The 16,012-nt window shown below is 32.4% G+C and overlaps 1 protein-coding gene across 2 annotated transcripts in view; it reads left to right on the forward strand.

Moving 5' to 3' along the window:
• LOC133180208 (receptor-type tyrosine-protein phosphatase alpha-like) overlaps window positions 1-16,012 on the forward strand; it is a 94,422-nt gene that overhangs the window by 3,946 nt on the left and 74,464 nt on the right. The window contains exons 5-18 of one of the 2 annotated variants that reach the window (XM_061314772.1): window positions 70-143; window positions 380-416; window positions 635-732; window positions 1,064-1,192; window positions 1,952-2,100; window positions 2,206-2,341; window positions 4,156-4,311; window positions 4,470-4,563; window positions 4,735-4,805; window positions 5,293-5,427; window positions 5,753-5,872; window positions 5,984-6,132; window positions 6,385-6,520; window positions 6,809-8,061. In XM_061314772.1, coding sequence (XP_061170756.1) covers window positions 70-143; window positions 380-416; window positions 635-732; window positions 1,064-1,192; window positions 1,952-2,100; window positions 2,206-2,341; window positions 4,156-4,311; window positions 4,470-4,563; window positions 4,735-4,805; window positions 5,293-5,427; window positions 5,753-5,872; window positions 5,984-6,132; window positions 6,385-6,520; window positions 6,809-6,880 — 1,556 coding nt within the window. In that variant the 3' untranslated portion in view covers window positions 6,881-8,061. Of the gene's footprint in view, window positions 1-69; window positions 144-379; window positions 417-634; window positions 733-1,063; window positions 1,193-1,951; window positions 2,101-2,205; window positions 2,342-4,155; window positions 4,312-4,469; window positions 4,564-4,734; window positions 4,806-5,292; window positions 5,428-5,752; window positions 5,873-5,983; window positions 6,133-6,384; window positions 6,521-6,808; window positions 8,062-16,012 lie in introns of those variants that run through there. The other variant, XM_061314773.1, reaches the window with a different exon arrangement.

Genomic DNA, 16,012 nt, shown 5'->3' on the forward strand with positions numbered 1-16,012 from the left:
ATTTTTTTGATAGACAGACATATATGTACATTCTGTAAAGTATATAAGCTTTACAATTTTAACCTACAGATGACCATTCCCGAATCGTATTGAACACCACTTCGCCGAGTGAAGGGGATTACATTAATGCTAATTATATAGAGGTAAGACTATATAATATGTATCTATCAAATATCATACACTTCATTTTTACAAGTCGATGTCATCGAAGTACTCTAAAAATAGGCGTATTTAATGGAAAAACGTTAATATGATAACGTTTTCTTTTAGTTTTATCTTAGTGTTTTTCTATATCCTCTTGAATGTATTTGCACTTTTCAAATAAAACTGTGTCAGACATTAAACACGTCTCTTTTTGCTTATATTTTATCAATTATAGGATGTTCAGGGAAAACGCTCCTACATTGCCACGCAAGGTAAACTTAAATACCTTTAGTTTTAAACAACAATACTTGATTAATAGTGAAATTCATAAATAAAATTTTGATTATTCTACAGAAATACTAAAAATCTTTCATAAAATAAAAAAAAAAAATTATATATTTGTGTTGTACTCCAATTTTGTTTCTGTTCTGAATTGTTTGTTCTTTGTTTGTTTGTATCTCATTTTTAATTTAAAATTTTTTCTTGTTAGGTCCGAAACCAAAGACGATTGCTGATTTCTGGAAAATGATTTGGCAGGAGGATGTATCCGTTATTGTTTGTCTGACCAATCTCAAAGAAGGGGCAAAGGTCAGCTAAAGAATACACACAACAATATCTTTTCTTCATTTGCATAATAGTATCGATATCAGACAATTATTATCAAAACTTTGAAGTGTTTTTAATTTTTGAATGCAATATAAATTAAGGCATGCATTATTACTCCCTAAGGAAAATAAATTTTGTTCGATTCCAATGTGTTAACATGTAACAATTTCAAAAATCATCTGTAGGATATAAATTAATCGTATTTTTTTTTATAATATCTTTATTCCAGCTGGATATACGGATTCATTCCATCTTGCTGTTGTACATGAAATAAATGATTTATATAAAAAAAATCTTTCATTTCCTTATTTAGATCAAGTGCAACCAGTATTGGCCAAACATTAACGACAAATTACAGAGTGGAGGTTTTAATATCAGAAACATGGAAGAAAAAGTGTATGCTAATTATAATAAAAGACGCTTCAAGTTCTACAAACACTTGGTAAGGTTAAATTGATGACCTTGAAAATGAATTTAATCTTGTTAGCAATGATTTTTTGATAGTAAAAACATCATTATTCCTTAATTAAACGGTTTGTATAAACATATTCTTCATGTATAAGAATATGCCCTACTACAAAATGATTAAAATTATGAAAAAAGAGAAATTATAATCAACAAAGAGCAAGATCAGAAACAACGGAGAAAAGGTGTAAATTCAAGGTCTACATACACTTGATAACAATATATGGGTTGGCTTTGTGAAATAATTTAACCTTGTTAGCAAAGCAATGAACTAGTCAAATCATCTTTATTTTTAATACTGTATCGTCATATACTGCAATAGTTTGTATAACACGTATAAGCAGGTACAAGGTTTTATCCATTGCATTACAAGGGATGAAATTATTAGTTTGAACATATTTAATTGTCATTGAATTTAACAAACAGGATTAGGCAAAAGCATTAAAAATTATGTGTCCTTTCTTTGCATGTGAAAAATATCAAATATTTTACACCCTTTCATCTTAAAGTAATAATAATAAGTTAATGTAATAATTAAACTTAACAGAAAAATTGTAAAAATGGGAAAACAAGATAAATACATTCAAATGCCTGTTATTTTGTCACGGGAGATCTTTTAAAAAAATTAAAAGTGATGTGATACTTTTCAAAAAATAAACTTAAAATTGAAACAAAATGCTATTTATAACTGTTCATATTTGAAATTAATCATTGAGAATCTCTCATATGATTGCAGGAGCAAAAGGATAGAGAGGTGGTCATGTTTCACTACACAAGATGGCCGGACCATGGAGTCCCCGATCCACTCAGTCTTGTCGTATTCCATCGTCACATGATGAGAATGTCTTCTAAATACCCAGGAAAATACATTGTCGTACACTGCAGGTTTTATGCATCTCTCTCTCTCTCTCTCTCTCTCTCTCTCTCTCTCATATGAAATTATCTTTTCATATGATTTTCAAAAACTTATTTCTATTTTTTAAAATATAGTGCTGGAATCGGTAGAACAGGAACATACATAGCTTTAGACGCCCTCTATCGGGAAGGGGAGAGAAATGGTAAAGTTAATGTACCGATGTACGTCAGAACCATGAGAAAAGACAGAATGAACATGATACAAGGCGAAGTAAGTCTTATATTGAAATTAATTCTTATTGAAGCATAATCGTTATCATGCACATAAAGACTGTTTTGAATGCAAAAATTCGATAAGGTTGAAAACACATATTATACAATATATTTTATAGATCATTTATATTCAATATCAATGCATATCATATTTCCGGACGTTGAAAGAGGATGATATAATTTGTTATTGTAGCTCTTCTTTGAAAGAATATGTTTGTCTCGATATGTGCCACTTTTGCATTCACATCTTACCAGGATGATTCATGACTTTTTTTCATTTATATAACATTCCAAATCCAGTTGGTCTTTATAAAAAAATTTATGTAGTCAAATGCAATATTTTATGACGCATTAAATAATATTTCTTAAAAAGATACGATTAGTTTATTGACCTTGAGAAAAGTAAATCACATATAATTTATCAAATTAAAATCGTGTTGTTTATGAATATAAAAGTTTTCTTTTATTTATTTGTCGTTTGTGTGTGAAAGTTACACGATAAGGCCAAAATAAAAAATACCTTTGTTTCCCCTAATGCGACCGACCCAATTGAAACGCGCCGACTGGAATGTTTTTTTTTCATAAGATTATCAACCTTATGCCTTTAGCATATAAGAATCCTACACTCTTGAAACACTTTGTTAATAAAGTATAATATACAATGTCCTATTAAGAGTGTGTTGGTTGTATTTACTAACCTGTCTTAAAATTAAGGTACGTAAAGAGAGCATGGTTAGATCCGTAGGCCCTCCTCATGACACCGCTCATGTGCAGACAAGGGCCCACTTTGTGAACACACCAATCAATTTAACTGCGTTTCATTTAATTTGAGCTTTGATCTTATGAACAGTTCATCAATATTCCTTAATCCTATATTTACAATATAGGACAAATTAAAGGAGTTGTAATTATGTCTGCATATTTCATCCTAATATAGAATTCAAAGGTCCTTTCTCCATGCCTTTTATTCATGGGTTAAACTTCAAGATTTTGACATTGTGTATGACATTTTATCATTTTTATATATGGTTTGTCTCAATTAAATAGTATTAACATACTTTTTCCAAATAGATTTGAAATTATGATACAAGCTCTGTGTATTTTTCTTCAAGGCCCTTAAAGATTGGTTGTTCCTTTGATTTGAATTCCTTTGATAATTATTGGAACAACAACTTTTATTTAAACATTTGTCTGGTGAAGGGCTACATTTAGAGTTGTACGCGGCTGTAAGGGATTTTTTTGTGCCAGTATCTACTGCGACATTGGACCTAATTTTTTTTTTTGGTCTCACTTGAAGAACAGGTCTCAACGTCCCCCACTGGGAATTGAACCTGCAACTTAGAAATAGCTCCTTACTTCGAGACTCCAAAACGAAATGCTCTGCAATCACTGCATATTTTGAAGCCCTGAAAAACTACATATATATACTCTGATGTCCAGTCTTTGCGTACCCGAGAATCTTATACACAGATGTATTCAATTTCAACAAATTTACTCTGGTATGAGATATTTTTCGATTGAATAATAGCTTTGAATAAAATTATCTTAAATGTTGAGTCTAAACGGCATCTGTATGGTATTCTAGCTGTGTACAATTTGCTCTCTTTTTTAAGGTATCATTCCATTCAATTTTAAGAATATATTTTCAAAGCTGCTGTCAAAAAAAAATTATTTGCCTACCTACCTACCCAACTTGGGATTGTTTGGTCGGGTTAGGGGAAACAAAGATATTTTTTATGATGGCCTGAAATCGGTTCTTTTCTCTTTTTTTAAATAAATCTTTGTAATATCTCACCATATTTTAATTTTCAGGAACAATACAAGACTGTCTATTTGGTACTTTACGAATCGTTCGTTGGGAAATCAAGATGCATGACAACTGAGGAAATTTTAAAAGGATATCAAGATAAATCTTGTTATGCCAATTGTGGAGAAGTTTCATCAAACCCTCTGTCTTCAGACTTTAAGGTACACGTTATTGCAGTAAATCGTGATTAAAGAGTGCTGATGACCTATATAAACATGCATCGTTTTGGTTTCTACAATTCGCAGCAATTCCTCTTACTTGATTGTAAAAACTGTCTTTGTTTTCTTTTTTTTAATTTGACGCATGATAACTATTTTAGGAGTTGCTATCTCTAAAGAAAACTTATACAGATGCTGAGCATGAATCCGGAAGTACTAATATAGAAGCCAACTACACAAAGGATGTCCTTCCTGGTATTGTCAAAACTTTTAATCAACTTTTCAAACTTAACTAACGTCAGCTTTTGAGCTGCTTTCCGTTAATTTCATTGTTTATTTTAATAAAAAATAAAGATTGTCTCTGTAAAAATGAACTGATTCAATGAAAATACTAACCTCGTGTCTTTTATTAATCTTCCATTTCAGTGGAAGAATTCATGTGCCGGTTAACATATACAAAAGGGAGATCAACATATTACAACGCTGTTTTTCTCCAGGTCAAGTATATGTGAAGGCATATGTGAAATAGAATTATATATCTAAAAAATTTGAGTTTTTTTTTAAAGACCCTCTGTACACTACTGAAAAAAGAATTGATATTGATAATCATTAGAAAAGTGGAAATATTGCGTTTATATTTTTCATTTTCAACGATAAATTTAATGACCAAGACAAACATTTTTTAAGTCTTCAAAAATTATTTAAATTATAGTATGAAAAAATAAATTGTGATAAATCCTTCAGGAAAAAAGCATGATCTTTATTAAAGAAAATAACATTCACAATAAACAGATTTTATAATCAGTCAAGATTGTTTTTGTGAAAAGGGGATACTGGTGAATTAAACCCTTGTATTGGTACATCTAATGATTTTCTTACCTGAGAAATATGTGTATTCTACGAGTCTTTCTTGGCTTAAAAATTAATTGCACCAAATCATGGTTTAAGAAAAGTATTCATAAAAAGGAAATGATATTTTTTCAGTCTTACAAAGAACACGATAGCCTTATCAGTGCCCAATATCCTCTCAACGACTACACTGAAGACTTCCTAAGACTGGTGAAGGATATGAATGTCAGTGTGGTTGTCTACCTTTGTCCATTATCTGATTTGGAATCCGTAAGTAACTCTGGTAGTTCCACCAGAATAATAATGAATATAAGAATTGTAGTCCACACAATGTAATTGACTTATTGGAATTCTTTCAATTTAGAAAAAAAAGAATAATATACTTCGAAGATGCAAAAAAGTAATATTGAATACATCATGGGAAGATTTATTTACAAAATGAATAAAAAATACGACTACAACTATTATAAATGTTTTGATGAAATAGGATATTAAGTTTTGATAGTTTTTTTTTGGGGGGGGGGGGGATCGGGGGAATGGGGTATTTTTCTTGAAATATTTACATCTTGTTAAGTTTAATTTCACTTTTTTTCAGTCTTCTCTTTGGTTTCCATCCAAAAACATGGAGAAAACTGTTGGAAGTTTTACAATAAAGCTAACTTCTTGTGAAGATTCGGCGAATGTTTCCAAAGCAAATATACTTATTAAACTAAAGGTTTGTAAAGTCAGCAATATTTAAATCAAAAACGTTTTTTATTTGGTCATTCAGAGAAAATACTATCCATTGTATGCATTAAATACGTCAAATCCTTTACATGGAAAACAGGGCTTAAGTTCAATGAAGGTAACCGTGCTAGAATGCCAAAAATGGAAAGAAGGACAATCTATCGCAGATAAAAGAGACTTAGTGGACATTGTCAAGGCGGCAAAAAGTGAAAACTTTGATCACGGAAACAGACTTCTCATACTCTCCAGGTAATTTCAAACAAAATTAACAAAGGAATTTTTTGTGAGAAATTTACTGATTATTTTGATTACTTATCCATATATACAGGGATCTGTTTACCATATGCTTTTATGGCTATCTGCTAGATTTTATGGAATAGCTAGAAGGCTTTCTGTCAAAAGCTGTAAAAATTACAAGACTACATACATGCAAAAAAAATTATATTAATCACACTCACCAGGTCTTAGAGATAGTAAGATTTTGGAATTTTACTTTAATAGTGATGGTGCCACACGTTGTGGAGCATTCTGTGTGGTTTATAACGCTCTGGAACAACTCTCAATGGATCAGGAAGTTGATATCTTCACCATCACACGTCAACTTCAGATCCGTAGACCGGAGTTTGTGTCTACCTTGGTATGTATTACATGTAACAGACCTACTTTCAACTTTTTTATTTTCCAGAATATATGTAACATTGATCAATTCAACACTATGTTTTGAAAACACTATGTTTCATATGATGTTATAAATTTCAGAAATTGTATTGTAGTATAGATACATACTTAGTTTGGAAATAAATGACAAGAGTGATTATTATTCATTATCAAATAATGTACATAATAACGACATCCTTATTCTGAATAAAGAAATGAAAATTCTGATTTAAAAAATTAATATTATTGTAATGTATTTATTTTTTAGGAGGAATATCAGCTTTGTCATGAGGCTATAGCAGAATATTTAAGAAATGATAGTGTATACGCAAATTTTTAGTCTAAGGGAGATTACCCTCACAAATCATTACAACGTTTTCCAAAGACAATATACGGTTTTTCGTTTTATTTGTGATTTAATGTGTTTTGTGTCCCCTGCAGACTGCAGTACTAAGGGATTACTTTACCCGGTGTCTGTCTGTCACACCCTATATCTCGAGAACTGTAAAAGGTGTGGATTTGATATTTTGCATGTAATTGCTTGGTACTATGACTTTTGTAAATTACTATGGTTACCGATCTCTAGACTCTTGACCTTATCCTTTGACCTACTTTTCTAAATACATGTAATTCACAGTGCCGATTAACAGCATATTTTTGACATTTAAGAGGGACACCTTTGCTATTTAGGAATTTGTGCACTGTTTGCAATAAGACGATATGAAAAATACCAGCATTACAATTCACTTGACCTTTGACCTCCTTTGCAAAAATACCCTGGACAGTTTATTCTAACTTATGATTTTTGAATTTTGAGAGGCAGGAGTTTGATAATTAGCATTTATACATGTTTACGAGTTCACGATACTGAATTTTGAAACTGTATGATATTCAGTTACCATACAAACTTATATTTAAATACCATGAAAGTACATCGGGATCGGTTTTCCACTATGGATCGTGTAGATTGACAATTGTAGTAAACACAGACTGAAATCTCTTTTGGAGGATTGTTGAAACACGTATTGATAAAATGATAAAATGATATTTCTAATAATTTCAATTTAAATATTCATTTGAGGGTTGGGGATCGAGCCATATTTTCTTTGAATGTCAGCTTCTATCGCAGTCATATACTACCCATGGAAGCCATTTTTTTCTTTGCAGGCAAATGCATTTGTACTTTCATGCTAGAAGTAAATAAAAAGCTGACCATTGTTAGATTTATGTACATCTTTAATAAAGCTACAAAGCAGGTGACACATGCGTTCCTTGGAACACTCTAGTTTTATGTTTGGTACTTTTATTTCTTGTGAGATCTAGGTGGAAAAGAAATGTAGAACTAGGATCTTTATTGGATTAAGATTTGTTCACTACTGAATTGCAACTCAATTTTATTTTTATTTCCCCCTGATTTTATACTCGTTTTATTTTGACTTGAAATCAAACCTACATTTGTTTTTATTATCTTATACCCTGAAATATTAATTTTTACATGATTATACATACATCTTATTATTTCATCTTATTCTGAATAAAATTTTTCTCCTTCAATTTTTTTTTAATTTTTTAAAAAAAATTCCTTTAAAAAGCGACGTGATCTTGGGACTAATTGAATTTAGATTTCTACATAATTCAAATTTTATACATGCATGGAATTATATACAAAAACTTATTCCTTTCAAAAACGTTTCTAAAACAAAACACATTGTAAAATTATTTTTAAATCTAAATAATGCATCGCTGATGGAGTTTCCTCACATCAAATGTCTATAAAAATAGATGAGTTCTCACGGCGCATGATTTTCTTGCAAAAAGGAGTGAAACTGGATCATATATATATAGCTTACTGACACTCACTGTTCAACTTCTACACATAAATATCTGCAAAAGCATAAAAATAATTATATAAGAAAATTTTTCAATAATTTTGTGCTCTTTTCTTTGTTTCTTGTCCCCAGATGACCTTGAAGCATATTTGTTAATGAAGAGCACAGCCAATGACAAAACTCTATACTTTTTGTTGTATGGGTTATTTAAATATTATTCTTAATTTTGAATGTTTGGTACATGAGTGAATAGTCCTGATTTACGTAGAATAAAAACTTCGGTTCAGTAAATAATGAGTTTTCGGTTGAGGCAAGGGCCCAGGGGAGCCAGATAAATTCAAGAAAAACTCCTGTAATTTTTTTAGAAGTTTCGTGACTGCGTGATTTGATTTGAAAAATTTAATACGTATTTTAAATAACACAATATAAATGAATTACTTTGAATTCGAATGCATGCATGCGTGCATCGGAGAATTTATGTTTCTCTTTAGGTAATTAATATGCATTCTTTTCCTACTAGTTCTTCAATCTTATCATTCATAGTAAAATTATTTAATTTTGGGGACAAGGCAAGGTTTTAGTTTACGTGTATAAGGGGACAGACAGAAAGTCACTAATAGACATAGATCTGAATGCCTGAGATGAAAAGTATTTCTTCTAAATAATGGGGTTAATTTTCTCAATGTAATAATAAAGGTATCTCGTACATGAAATCTCTTTCTACAAAGCAAAATCTAAGACTGATTGATGATTGAATTTTGTTTAACATCCCACTCGAGAATTTTTCACTCAAAAGAGACGTCACCTGCTTTAGATGAAGTGCAACAAATTTTTGCCTTTGCATGGCGCTTACGGCTGTAGAACTAAAGACTCTATTTTAGTGTCAAAGCTTTGCATGACATGAGACCTCGCTTTTTTTCTCATCGAGAGAACCTGTGATCATCACTTCTAGTGCGAATGTGCTTGGCAAAGGAACAGTCACTACCAGTGCTTAACGTCTTATGTTTGACGCTGCGCTGGGACCGGGAATCGAACCCGGGCCTTCCTCACGAAGCGAGCGCCCTCTTACTAGGCGACAGGTACACAAAGTAAGAAAACACAATACTATTAAACAAACTGTAGGAATTTAAAGACAAGGAATGTACACAATGGTGTATCGGCTTAAAAATCGGCTTTATCCCCATCAAAAATTTCTAAAAATATCAAAAATGATATTTAAATATTGCACTAGAAAAAATAAATAAGAAGATTTCCTTTCAGAATGATTGAATATTTCTAAATATGTGTATATTGTAAGGGCTTTATTAAACACGCCATAAAATATATATGTTTTTAAACAACCACACCTTGAAAAAAAATCATGCATTCTGGAAAATCAGTATTTATGCAACATAGTTTAACGATTCTGCTGAGATAAAAAATCATCTTTAGGTATAAACTATTTTCTAGCGTGGTGCTTCATCCTTTACATAACATAAGGAAATCGAGCAAACATTTATCTTTTTGAGATAAGTATGAAAGTTACATTCCATTATGTTAGTATATTTCCCAGCGAAACGTAGTATTTGATGTTATTGTAAAATAAAATGTAAAGATACAATATATAGAAGTAAAAAACAAATTGATTGTGCAATAATTTTACCTCATTTTTCTTACAATTAGGCCTTTATTATTCAAGCGTGCATATGAATGCTATTTAAACATACACTCAGGATAAAAAAAAAACCCACTCTGTTCCTTTACTTAAAAGTGCAGAATTATTTTAAAAATAAATATAAATATGATGTATTAGAAAACAAATCCACCAAACCGCTTGTCCTTTTGAAAAATGATGTACGTGTTCTCTTGATTTTACTTTTTTTTTTATCTTCAAATGATGGTCTTGTTGCTCTTGAGTGCATTTGATAAACGAACTTAAAAGCAACACACTGTTACCTGTCAAGAAGATAGATTAAACACATCTCTCAATTTTTAAAATGATCTTTTCCAATTGTCAAGAAATTAATTTATATAAATCAAAGACTTTCAAAACATTGTTTGTTTATTTTAAGTGGGGAATTGGAACAAGGTATTTTGACGGTTCATTAACCTTCGATCAGAGTTAATTTAATCATGTGTACTGTTGTTTTGTGTAAAACAGGTGCGAGAGTTGACCCAAAAGTAATGTTACAGCTGCTATAAAATCTTAAATGATCAAATGTTATCAACAAAGTTTGATATAATAATACCTCTATCTATTTTGATTTTTTCCTTGAAATTTCCTTTGTTTATATAAAATATTTTTTAAATTATTAAGATAAACACAACGTTAGGTTTTGTCTATCGCCGCTGACGTCGTTATGACGTTATACTTTTGGGTACTCATTCTCAGTTCATCTGCATATCTTTTTAACTTCTCACGTGCTCCTTTTTAATAATCTTTACTGCCATTTTGGTATAAACCGTCTTGTTTTGAGTTGTAGTTTTAAATTATTTGAACCTTGTGTAAATGTGTCGAAGAAAAACGTTATAATGAGGTCTATACATTCTTGCAGTGCGGCGATAGACAAGACCCAATGATGTGTTTATTTTAATATTTCATAAAGTTAAATAAATCTGAATGAAATCTTAGCAAAAAAGTCAAAATAGATAGAGGTATCAATAAGTAAAATTTTATTTGGAAATCTTCCGATTATTTAAGATTTCTCACAACTGGTTTTAAGATCAGGTGTGACATTACTTTTGAATCAACTCTCGTTAAGTCATCTTGAATACACAACTATTCCTTAATGTCATGTGCAGAAGGAAAATTAGTTAATTTAGCCTAGGGCATATTGTTTACAAAGATTTAAATAAATATGCAATGCTGAACAGTGTGCAAAATGATAATAAATTCAGCAATAAAAGAATTATTACAAGGGTATACCATATTATGTGGAGGACAGGGTGATACCAATATACTGAAATATTTGAAATATGTCACATTAATTTACATATTTAAATCATCTCTATGGTAAAAAAAAATAACGATTCACAAACGAAAACCCATTGACATATACAACCAGTAATCTTTTTCTGCCTTATACTTGTCAAACACATCGATTTGTCCGACTAGCGTGCGGTTCACAAAAAAAAAAAAGATCCGTCGAGTCCCATTTCAAAGTTTCACGGTGATAGGCTTAGCTCAACACCTGTTACACTGTATCATGGGTACAGTCACACTGGGCAGTAAAACTGGATGCAGAAGCGTTGTTTTTGGGTGGCATAATATAACCAGTTATTTTTTTGGTTATGTTATAAAAGTAAGTCTTGGACAATATCCGTTGTTTTAGCGTAAACGGGGAAGAAGGAATGTTGGCGGTTAATACAGTGTCGGCGCTGTGGGGCCATAATACAACGTAAACGAGAAAGGTGTCGTATTCCTAATGATCTTCCAATATAAAGGCCAAGGACTGGTAAAATCAGGTTTCCGAATTTATAATAGACGATGGTAAATAACAATCAATATGAATTTAACAATAGTTTACAAGTCTTAACCGAGTTGGATGTGGCCGGTAGAGCATCGGGCCTCCAAACTGAAGAAAGTATAATGGATATAGCTTTTTGTTAGATAGAGAGTAAACAATAACTGCATTATGACACTGGCTGAATTCATTGATGGAGATGTGTGTTTCTTTGATAGACTGGACATGAAAGACATTGCTAAATAATTATATAAACAAAGTTATTGATATAAGATTAACAGGTCCTGAGGCATTACACCTAACGAGAATCAATTCTTTTGACAGTCACTGGAATGTCTTAATCCTGCTTCAAAGAGAATGAGACACAATCAACTAAATAATAGACATACAATGAAAATAGATAGAAAATTTAACAGATAAATGTCCAAATTTAGTAAAATATATTAAAAAACTAGAGCAGAGCTCGTTGCAAAGCAACGAGTAGGTCTTCCGTTGGAGCTGCGAACAGGAAGAAGTGACCTTGAGTCAAGGTCATGCCACATTCTAAGGTTATAAGCAATCTTGTAAGGGGTATCAACTTGCAATGTCTCACCAGTAGAAAGACAGTAAAGGAATGTTGTTTCTCTGTTGATGACCTTGAACTCGTTCAAATGACCTTTCATCAAACCATGACACACTCTGGTTATAATAATAATATAATTTTGCCGATATATAGATTACTATAGTAAACATAGATACTATAACTTGTGCCCCCTCAATAAAATTGTCTGATGCTCCTTTTTTTAGCTTGTCAAGGAATTTTTGGTAGTTGATGACCTTTTTTTTTGTTTGTCAGGAAATTTATGATAGTGCCCCCTCAACTGTCAACAGAAAATGTATGGCTGTGCCCCCCCCCCCCAACTGAATTTGCTTCCTACGGGCCTGATCAAGGCAATGATACACTCTGCATGATATCAGCGATACCCTTTTGTATGTTTCGGACAAGTTTACACTTTATATTTATTGCATGAAAGTGAGGGAGACATGAAGATTTCTTCGCCCATAAAAAGTCATATTATCCGAGGGCAACATGAAGATTTCTTCGCCCATGAAAAATCATACTCATCGAGGGCAACGCCCGAGGGAAATATGATTTTTCATGGGCGAAGAAATCCTCATGTCTCCCTCACTATTATGCAATAAATTGTTTATAATACCGAATTAAGCACAATGCAGGAATTATAAAGGAGATCCAATGAATAAAGCAAACATGCATTTGATGAGAACGATATGAAACAGGTGTAAGTTCCTACGTCACAAGTTTGTGTGATTTTCACACCAGTAACATTCAAACACCACCCATTGCATTTTTACACATTTAAATCGACACAATCAATCAACGATAATATGTTGACGGTGTGACCGTTGGGGCGAGTGCATTGTTCACTGAATTTTAAGATCCGCCTCTTCAAACCGCATGAGACATTTGGAATGTCTAGACTGTGACGTCACATGACGTCGTACGTTAGCTGTATTTTCATAAATGAACTTTGAAAAGTGCAAAAATTTTAACAAAGAACGTTTAATCTACTATCTGTATGCAATTCCATTGATTAAGGTGATTTTTGGTGAATTTTTAGTTGTTGTTACAGCGCGAACGAAGTTAGCAGCGTTGCTATAAACAATCTAACTCCTCAGTGGTTTAATTGTGACGTCACAATCGTGAAACACGACGTTTTGTTGCAGGGCAAACGTGATGGACACATGACCTTCTCAGCCAATCCAATTCTATTTTACTAGTGATTTTTCACTTGTAAGCTAGTTTCACAGAGGTATAATAAACGTTTTTTTAGACCATACATCGAAATAAATTATCATAAATTCTATAGTCGTAATTTATTAGGTTCAACTCACTGCTTTAAAGGTTCATTGTAAATGTTTTATGCCCGATTTGGATACTGAAAAAGGTGTGTTTTTGAAACACTGATTCCCCCATATGGCATCTTATGGCGAAAGTTAAAGTTTCTCAAATGTACGTCAAACTCCATGGTCAAGGTCAAAAGATAAAAGAAATCTTTTTACCCAAAGAAAGGTCTTGAACAGAGAATATACTGTGAAATATATATGAAAGCCAAAGTAGCAACAGTTTAAAAGTTATGGCCAAGGTTAATTTCTTTAAAAGGTCAAACCCAAGGTCAAGGGGTCATAATTGTTTGTACACGAGGGAAGGTCTTAATTGTTACAAGGAATACACATGTGGTATAAAAAAGCTATAGCACCAACTGTTCAAAAGTTAAAACCAAGGTTAAAGTTTTTCAAAAGTAGGACATACACAAAGGTCAAGGTAAAATGGTCAAAATTGTTGGTATACAATGACAGGCCTTGTCACAAGAAATACACCTATAAAATTTTAAAGCCGTAGTACTAGCCATTCAAAAGTTTTTGTCAAGGCTAAAGTTGTTTAAAAGTCGGTCAAACTCCAAGGTCAAATGGTCAAACATATTTATACCCAAGGAGGAGACTTATCACAAAGGATACAGAAGTGAAGAATAAAAGCCCTAGCACCAACTGTTCAAAAGTTTTGGCCAAGGTTATAGTTTGGTAAAATTTTGCAAAAGAGGATCAAACTCCAAGTTCAAGGTCAAGAGGTCAAATATGTTGGTACTTGAAGAAAGTCATTGTTACAAGGAATACACATTAGAAATATGAAAGCAATAGTTCCAACCAATCAAATTTTATGGGCAAAGTTAAAGTTTTTGCGGACTAACAGGCTAACACAGGCGAACAGACAAATAGACCATCGGACAGGACAAAAACTGTGTATGCCCCCGGATCTTCGTTTACAGCAGCATAAAAAAAATGTCGGCGTCTTTGGGTTTTCGCACTGGCCTTCAATCTGAAAATCAAAAGGATTACATGGTGCATTACGATACGCTTTCACATCATGAACTATAACGCAGAACATATTGTCTGCAAAGAGAAATATTTCACTCAGTATTTAATTAGCTATGTATAATTATATACTAGAATGTTGTGTTCATAAGGAAATATAAAAAATAGAGATATACAGAAAATGTTTTCCAATCTTAAGTCCTATCTCAATACACATTTTCAAAAAATAAAAAAAAATGTGTGTGTTGGAGGGGGGGGGGTCATTACATTTTTGCTGGGATTGGCCTATCTATGACCGTAGAGGAAAGAATAGTGGGGAGGGGACAAGCAGCAACTGAATCAAAATTTACATATTAAAACTACAGCAAAAGACTATTTTCAGAAAAGTCTGCCCCCCCCCCCCCCTACAATCCGTACAACGGACCTGTGGAAAAAAAACTGATCCTACATTCAGAGTCCCAGGGCACCAGGAAAGAGTGACAAAAAGAGAATATCAGTTTATTTCAGTCTATAAGTCGAATCAAAATATCTTTTCCTCAAGAGTCTTCTTTTCTTGAGTTCATCCCAGTGATCGTGTGATTCATTTCATTTATTTTACGTCCTGTACTGGACTTGGAAAATGAGGACATCTTTAGGTTCCTGAGCTGGCCTTGAAGCCTGCAGAACAGATTTTATGCTTTCAATTCAAATGATAAATTCAAGTTATATGTAATTCGGTATTAATTTTGTGTTGATTTTTTTTATGTTGATTTCATCAAGAAATATGAAAAATCAATTTTTGAACTATACATAGTGAGGCATTTTTTGTGTGGAACGATTATTTTGGGGTTTTCACGATTTTTTCATATGGTACACATGGTGAATAAGGGCAAAAAATCTAATTTGTGAAAAAATGTACAACAAGCCCCGAGGTTGAATATCGGGGGGGGGGGGGGTGTTCTAGTCCACAAGTACCTGTGGCCAAGCCCGTAGAAAGCAATTTCATTTTTGGGGGGGGGGGATCAAACAGAAATTTCCACAGGTACTTGTACTCGATTTTTTCCTACGGTACACATGATGAATAAGTGTAATAAATATAGTTTGTGGGAAAAAATGTCCCAACAAACATCGGGGTTGAATTGGGGCGGGGGGGGGGGGGTGTTCCTGTCCACAAGTACCCGTAGAAATTTCTTGATACATAAACAAAATTAAAAAGTATGTATAAGACAGCATTTGAAGGGGAGAGGGCACGACCGTAATTAAAAGCTATATAGAATAGGAAGGAATGAACTGTAATTTGTTAAGAACTATTACCTAAACTCTTCACTTTCACATTTTCAATTACAGATT

This window comes from Saccostrea echinata, unplaced genomic scaffold (assembly GCF_033153115.1).
Source record: "Saccostrea echinata isolate AGI-Se365-2 ecotype Australia unplaced genomic scaffold, CSIRO_AGI_Sech_v1 ptg000006l, whole genome shotgun sequence".
NCBI classification, from domain to species: Eukaryota; Metazoa; Mollusca; class Bivalvia; order Ostreida; family Ostreidae; genus Saccostrea; species Saccostrea echinata.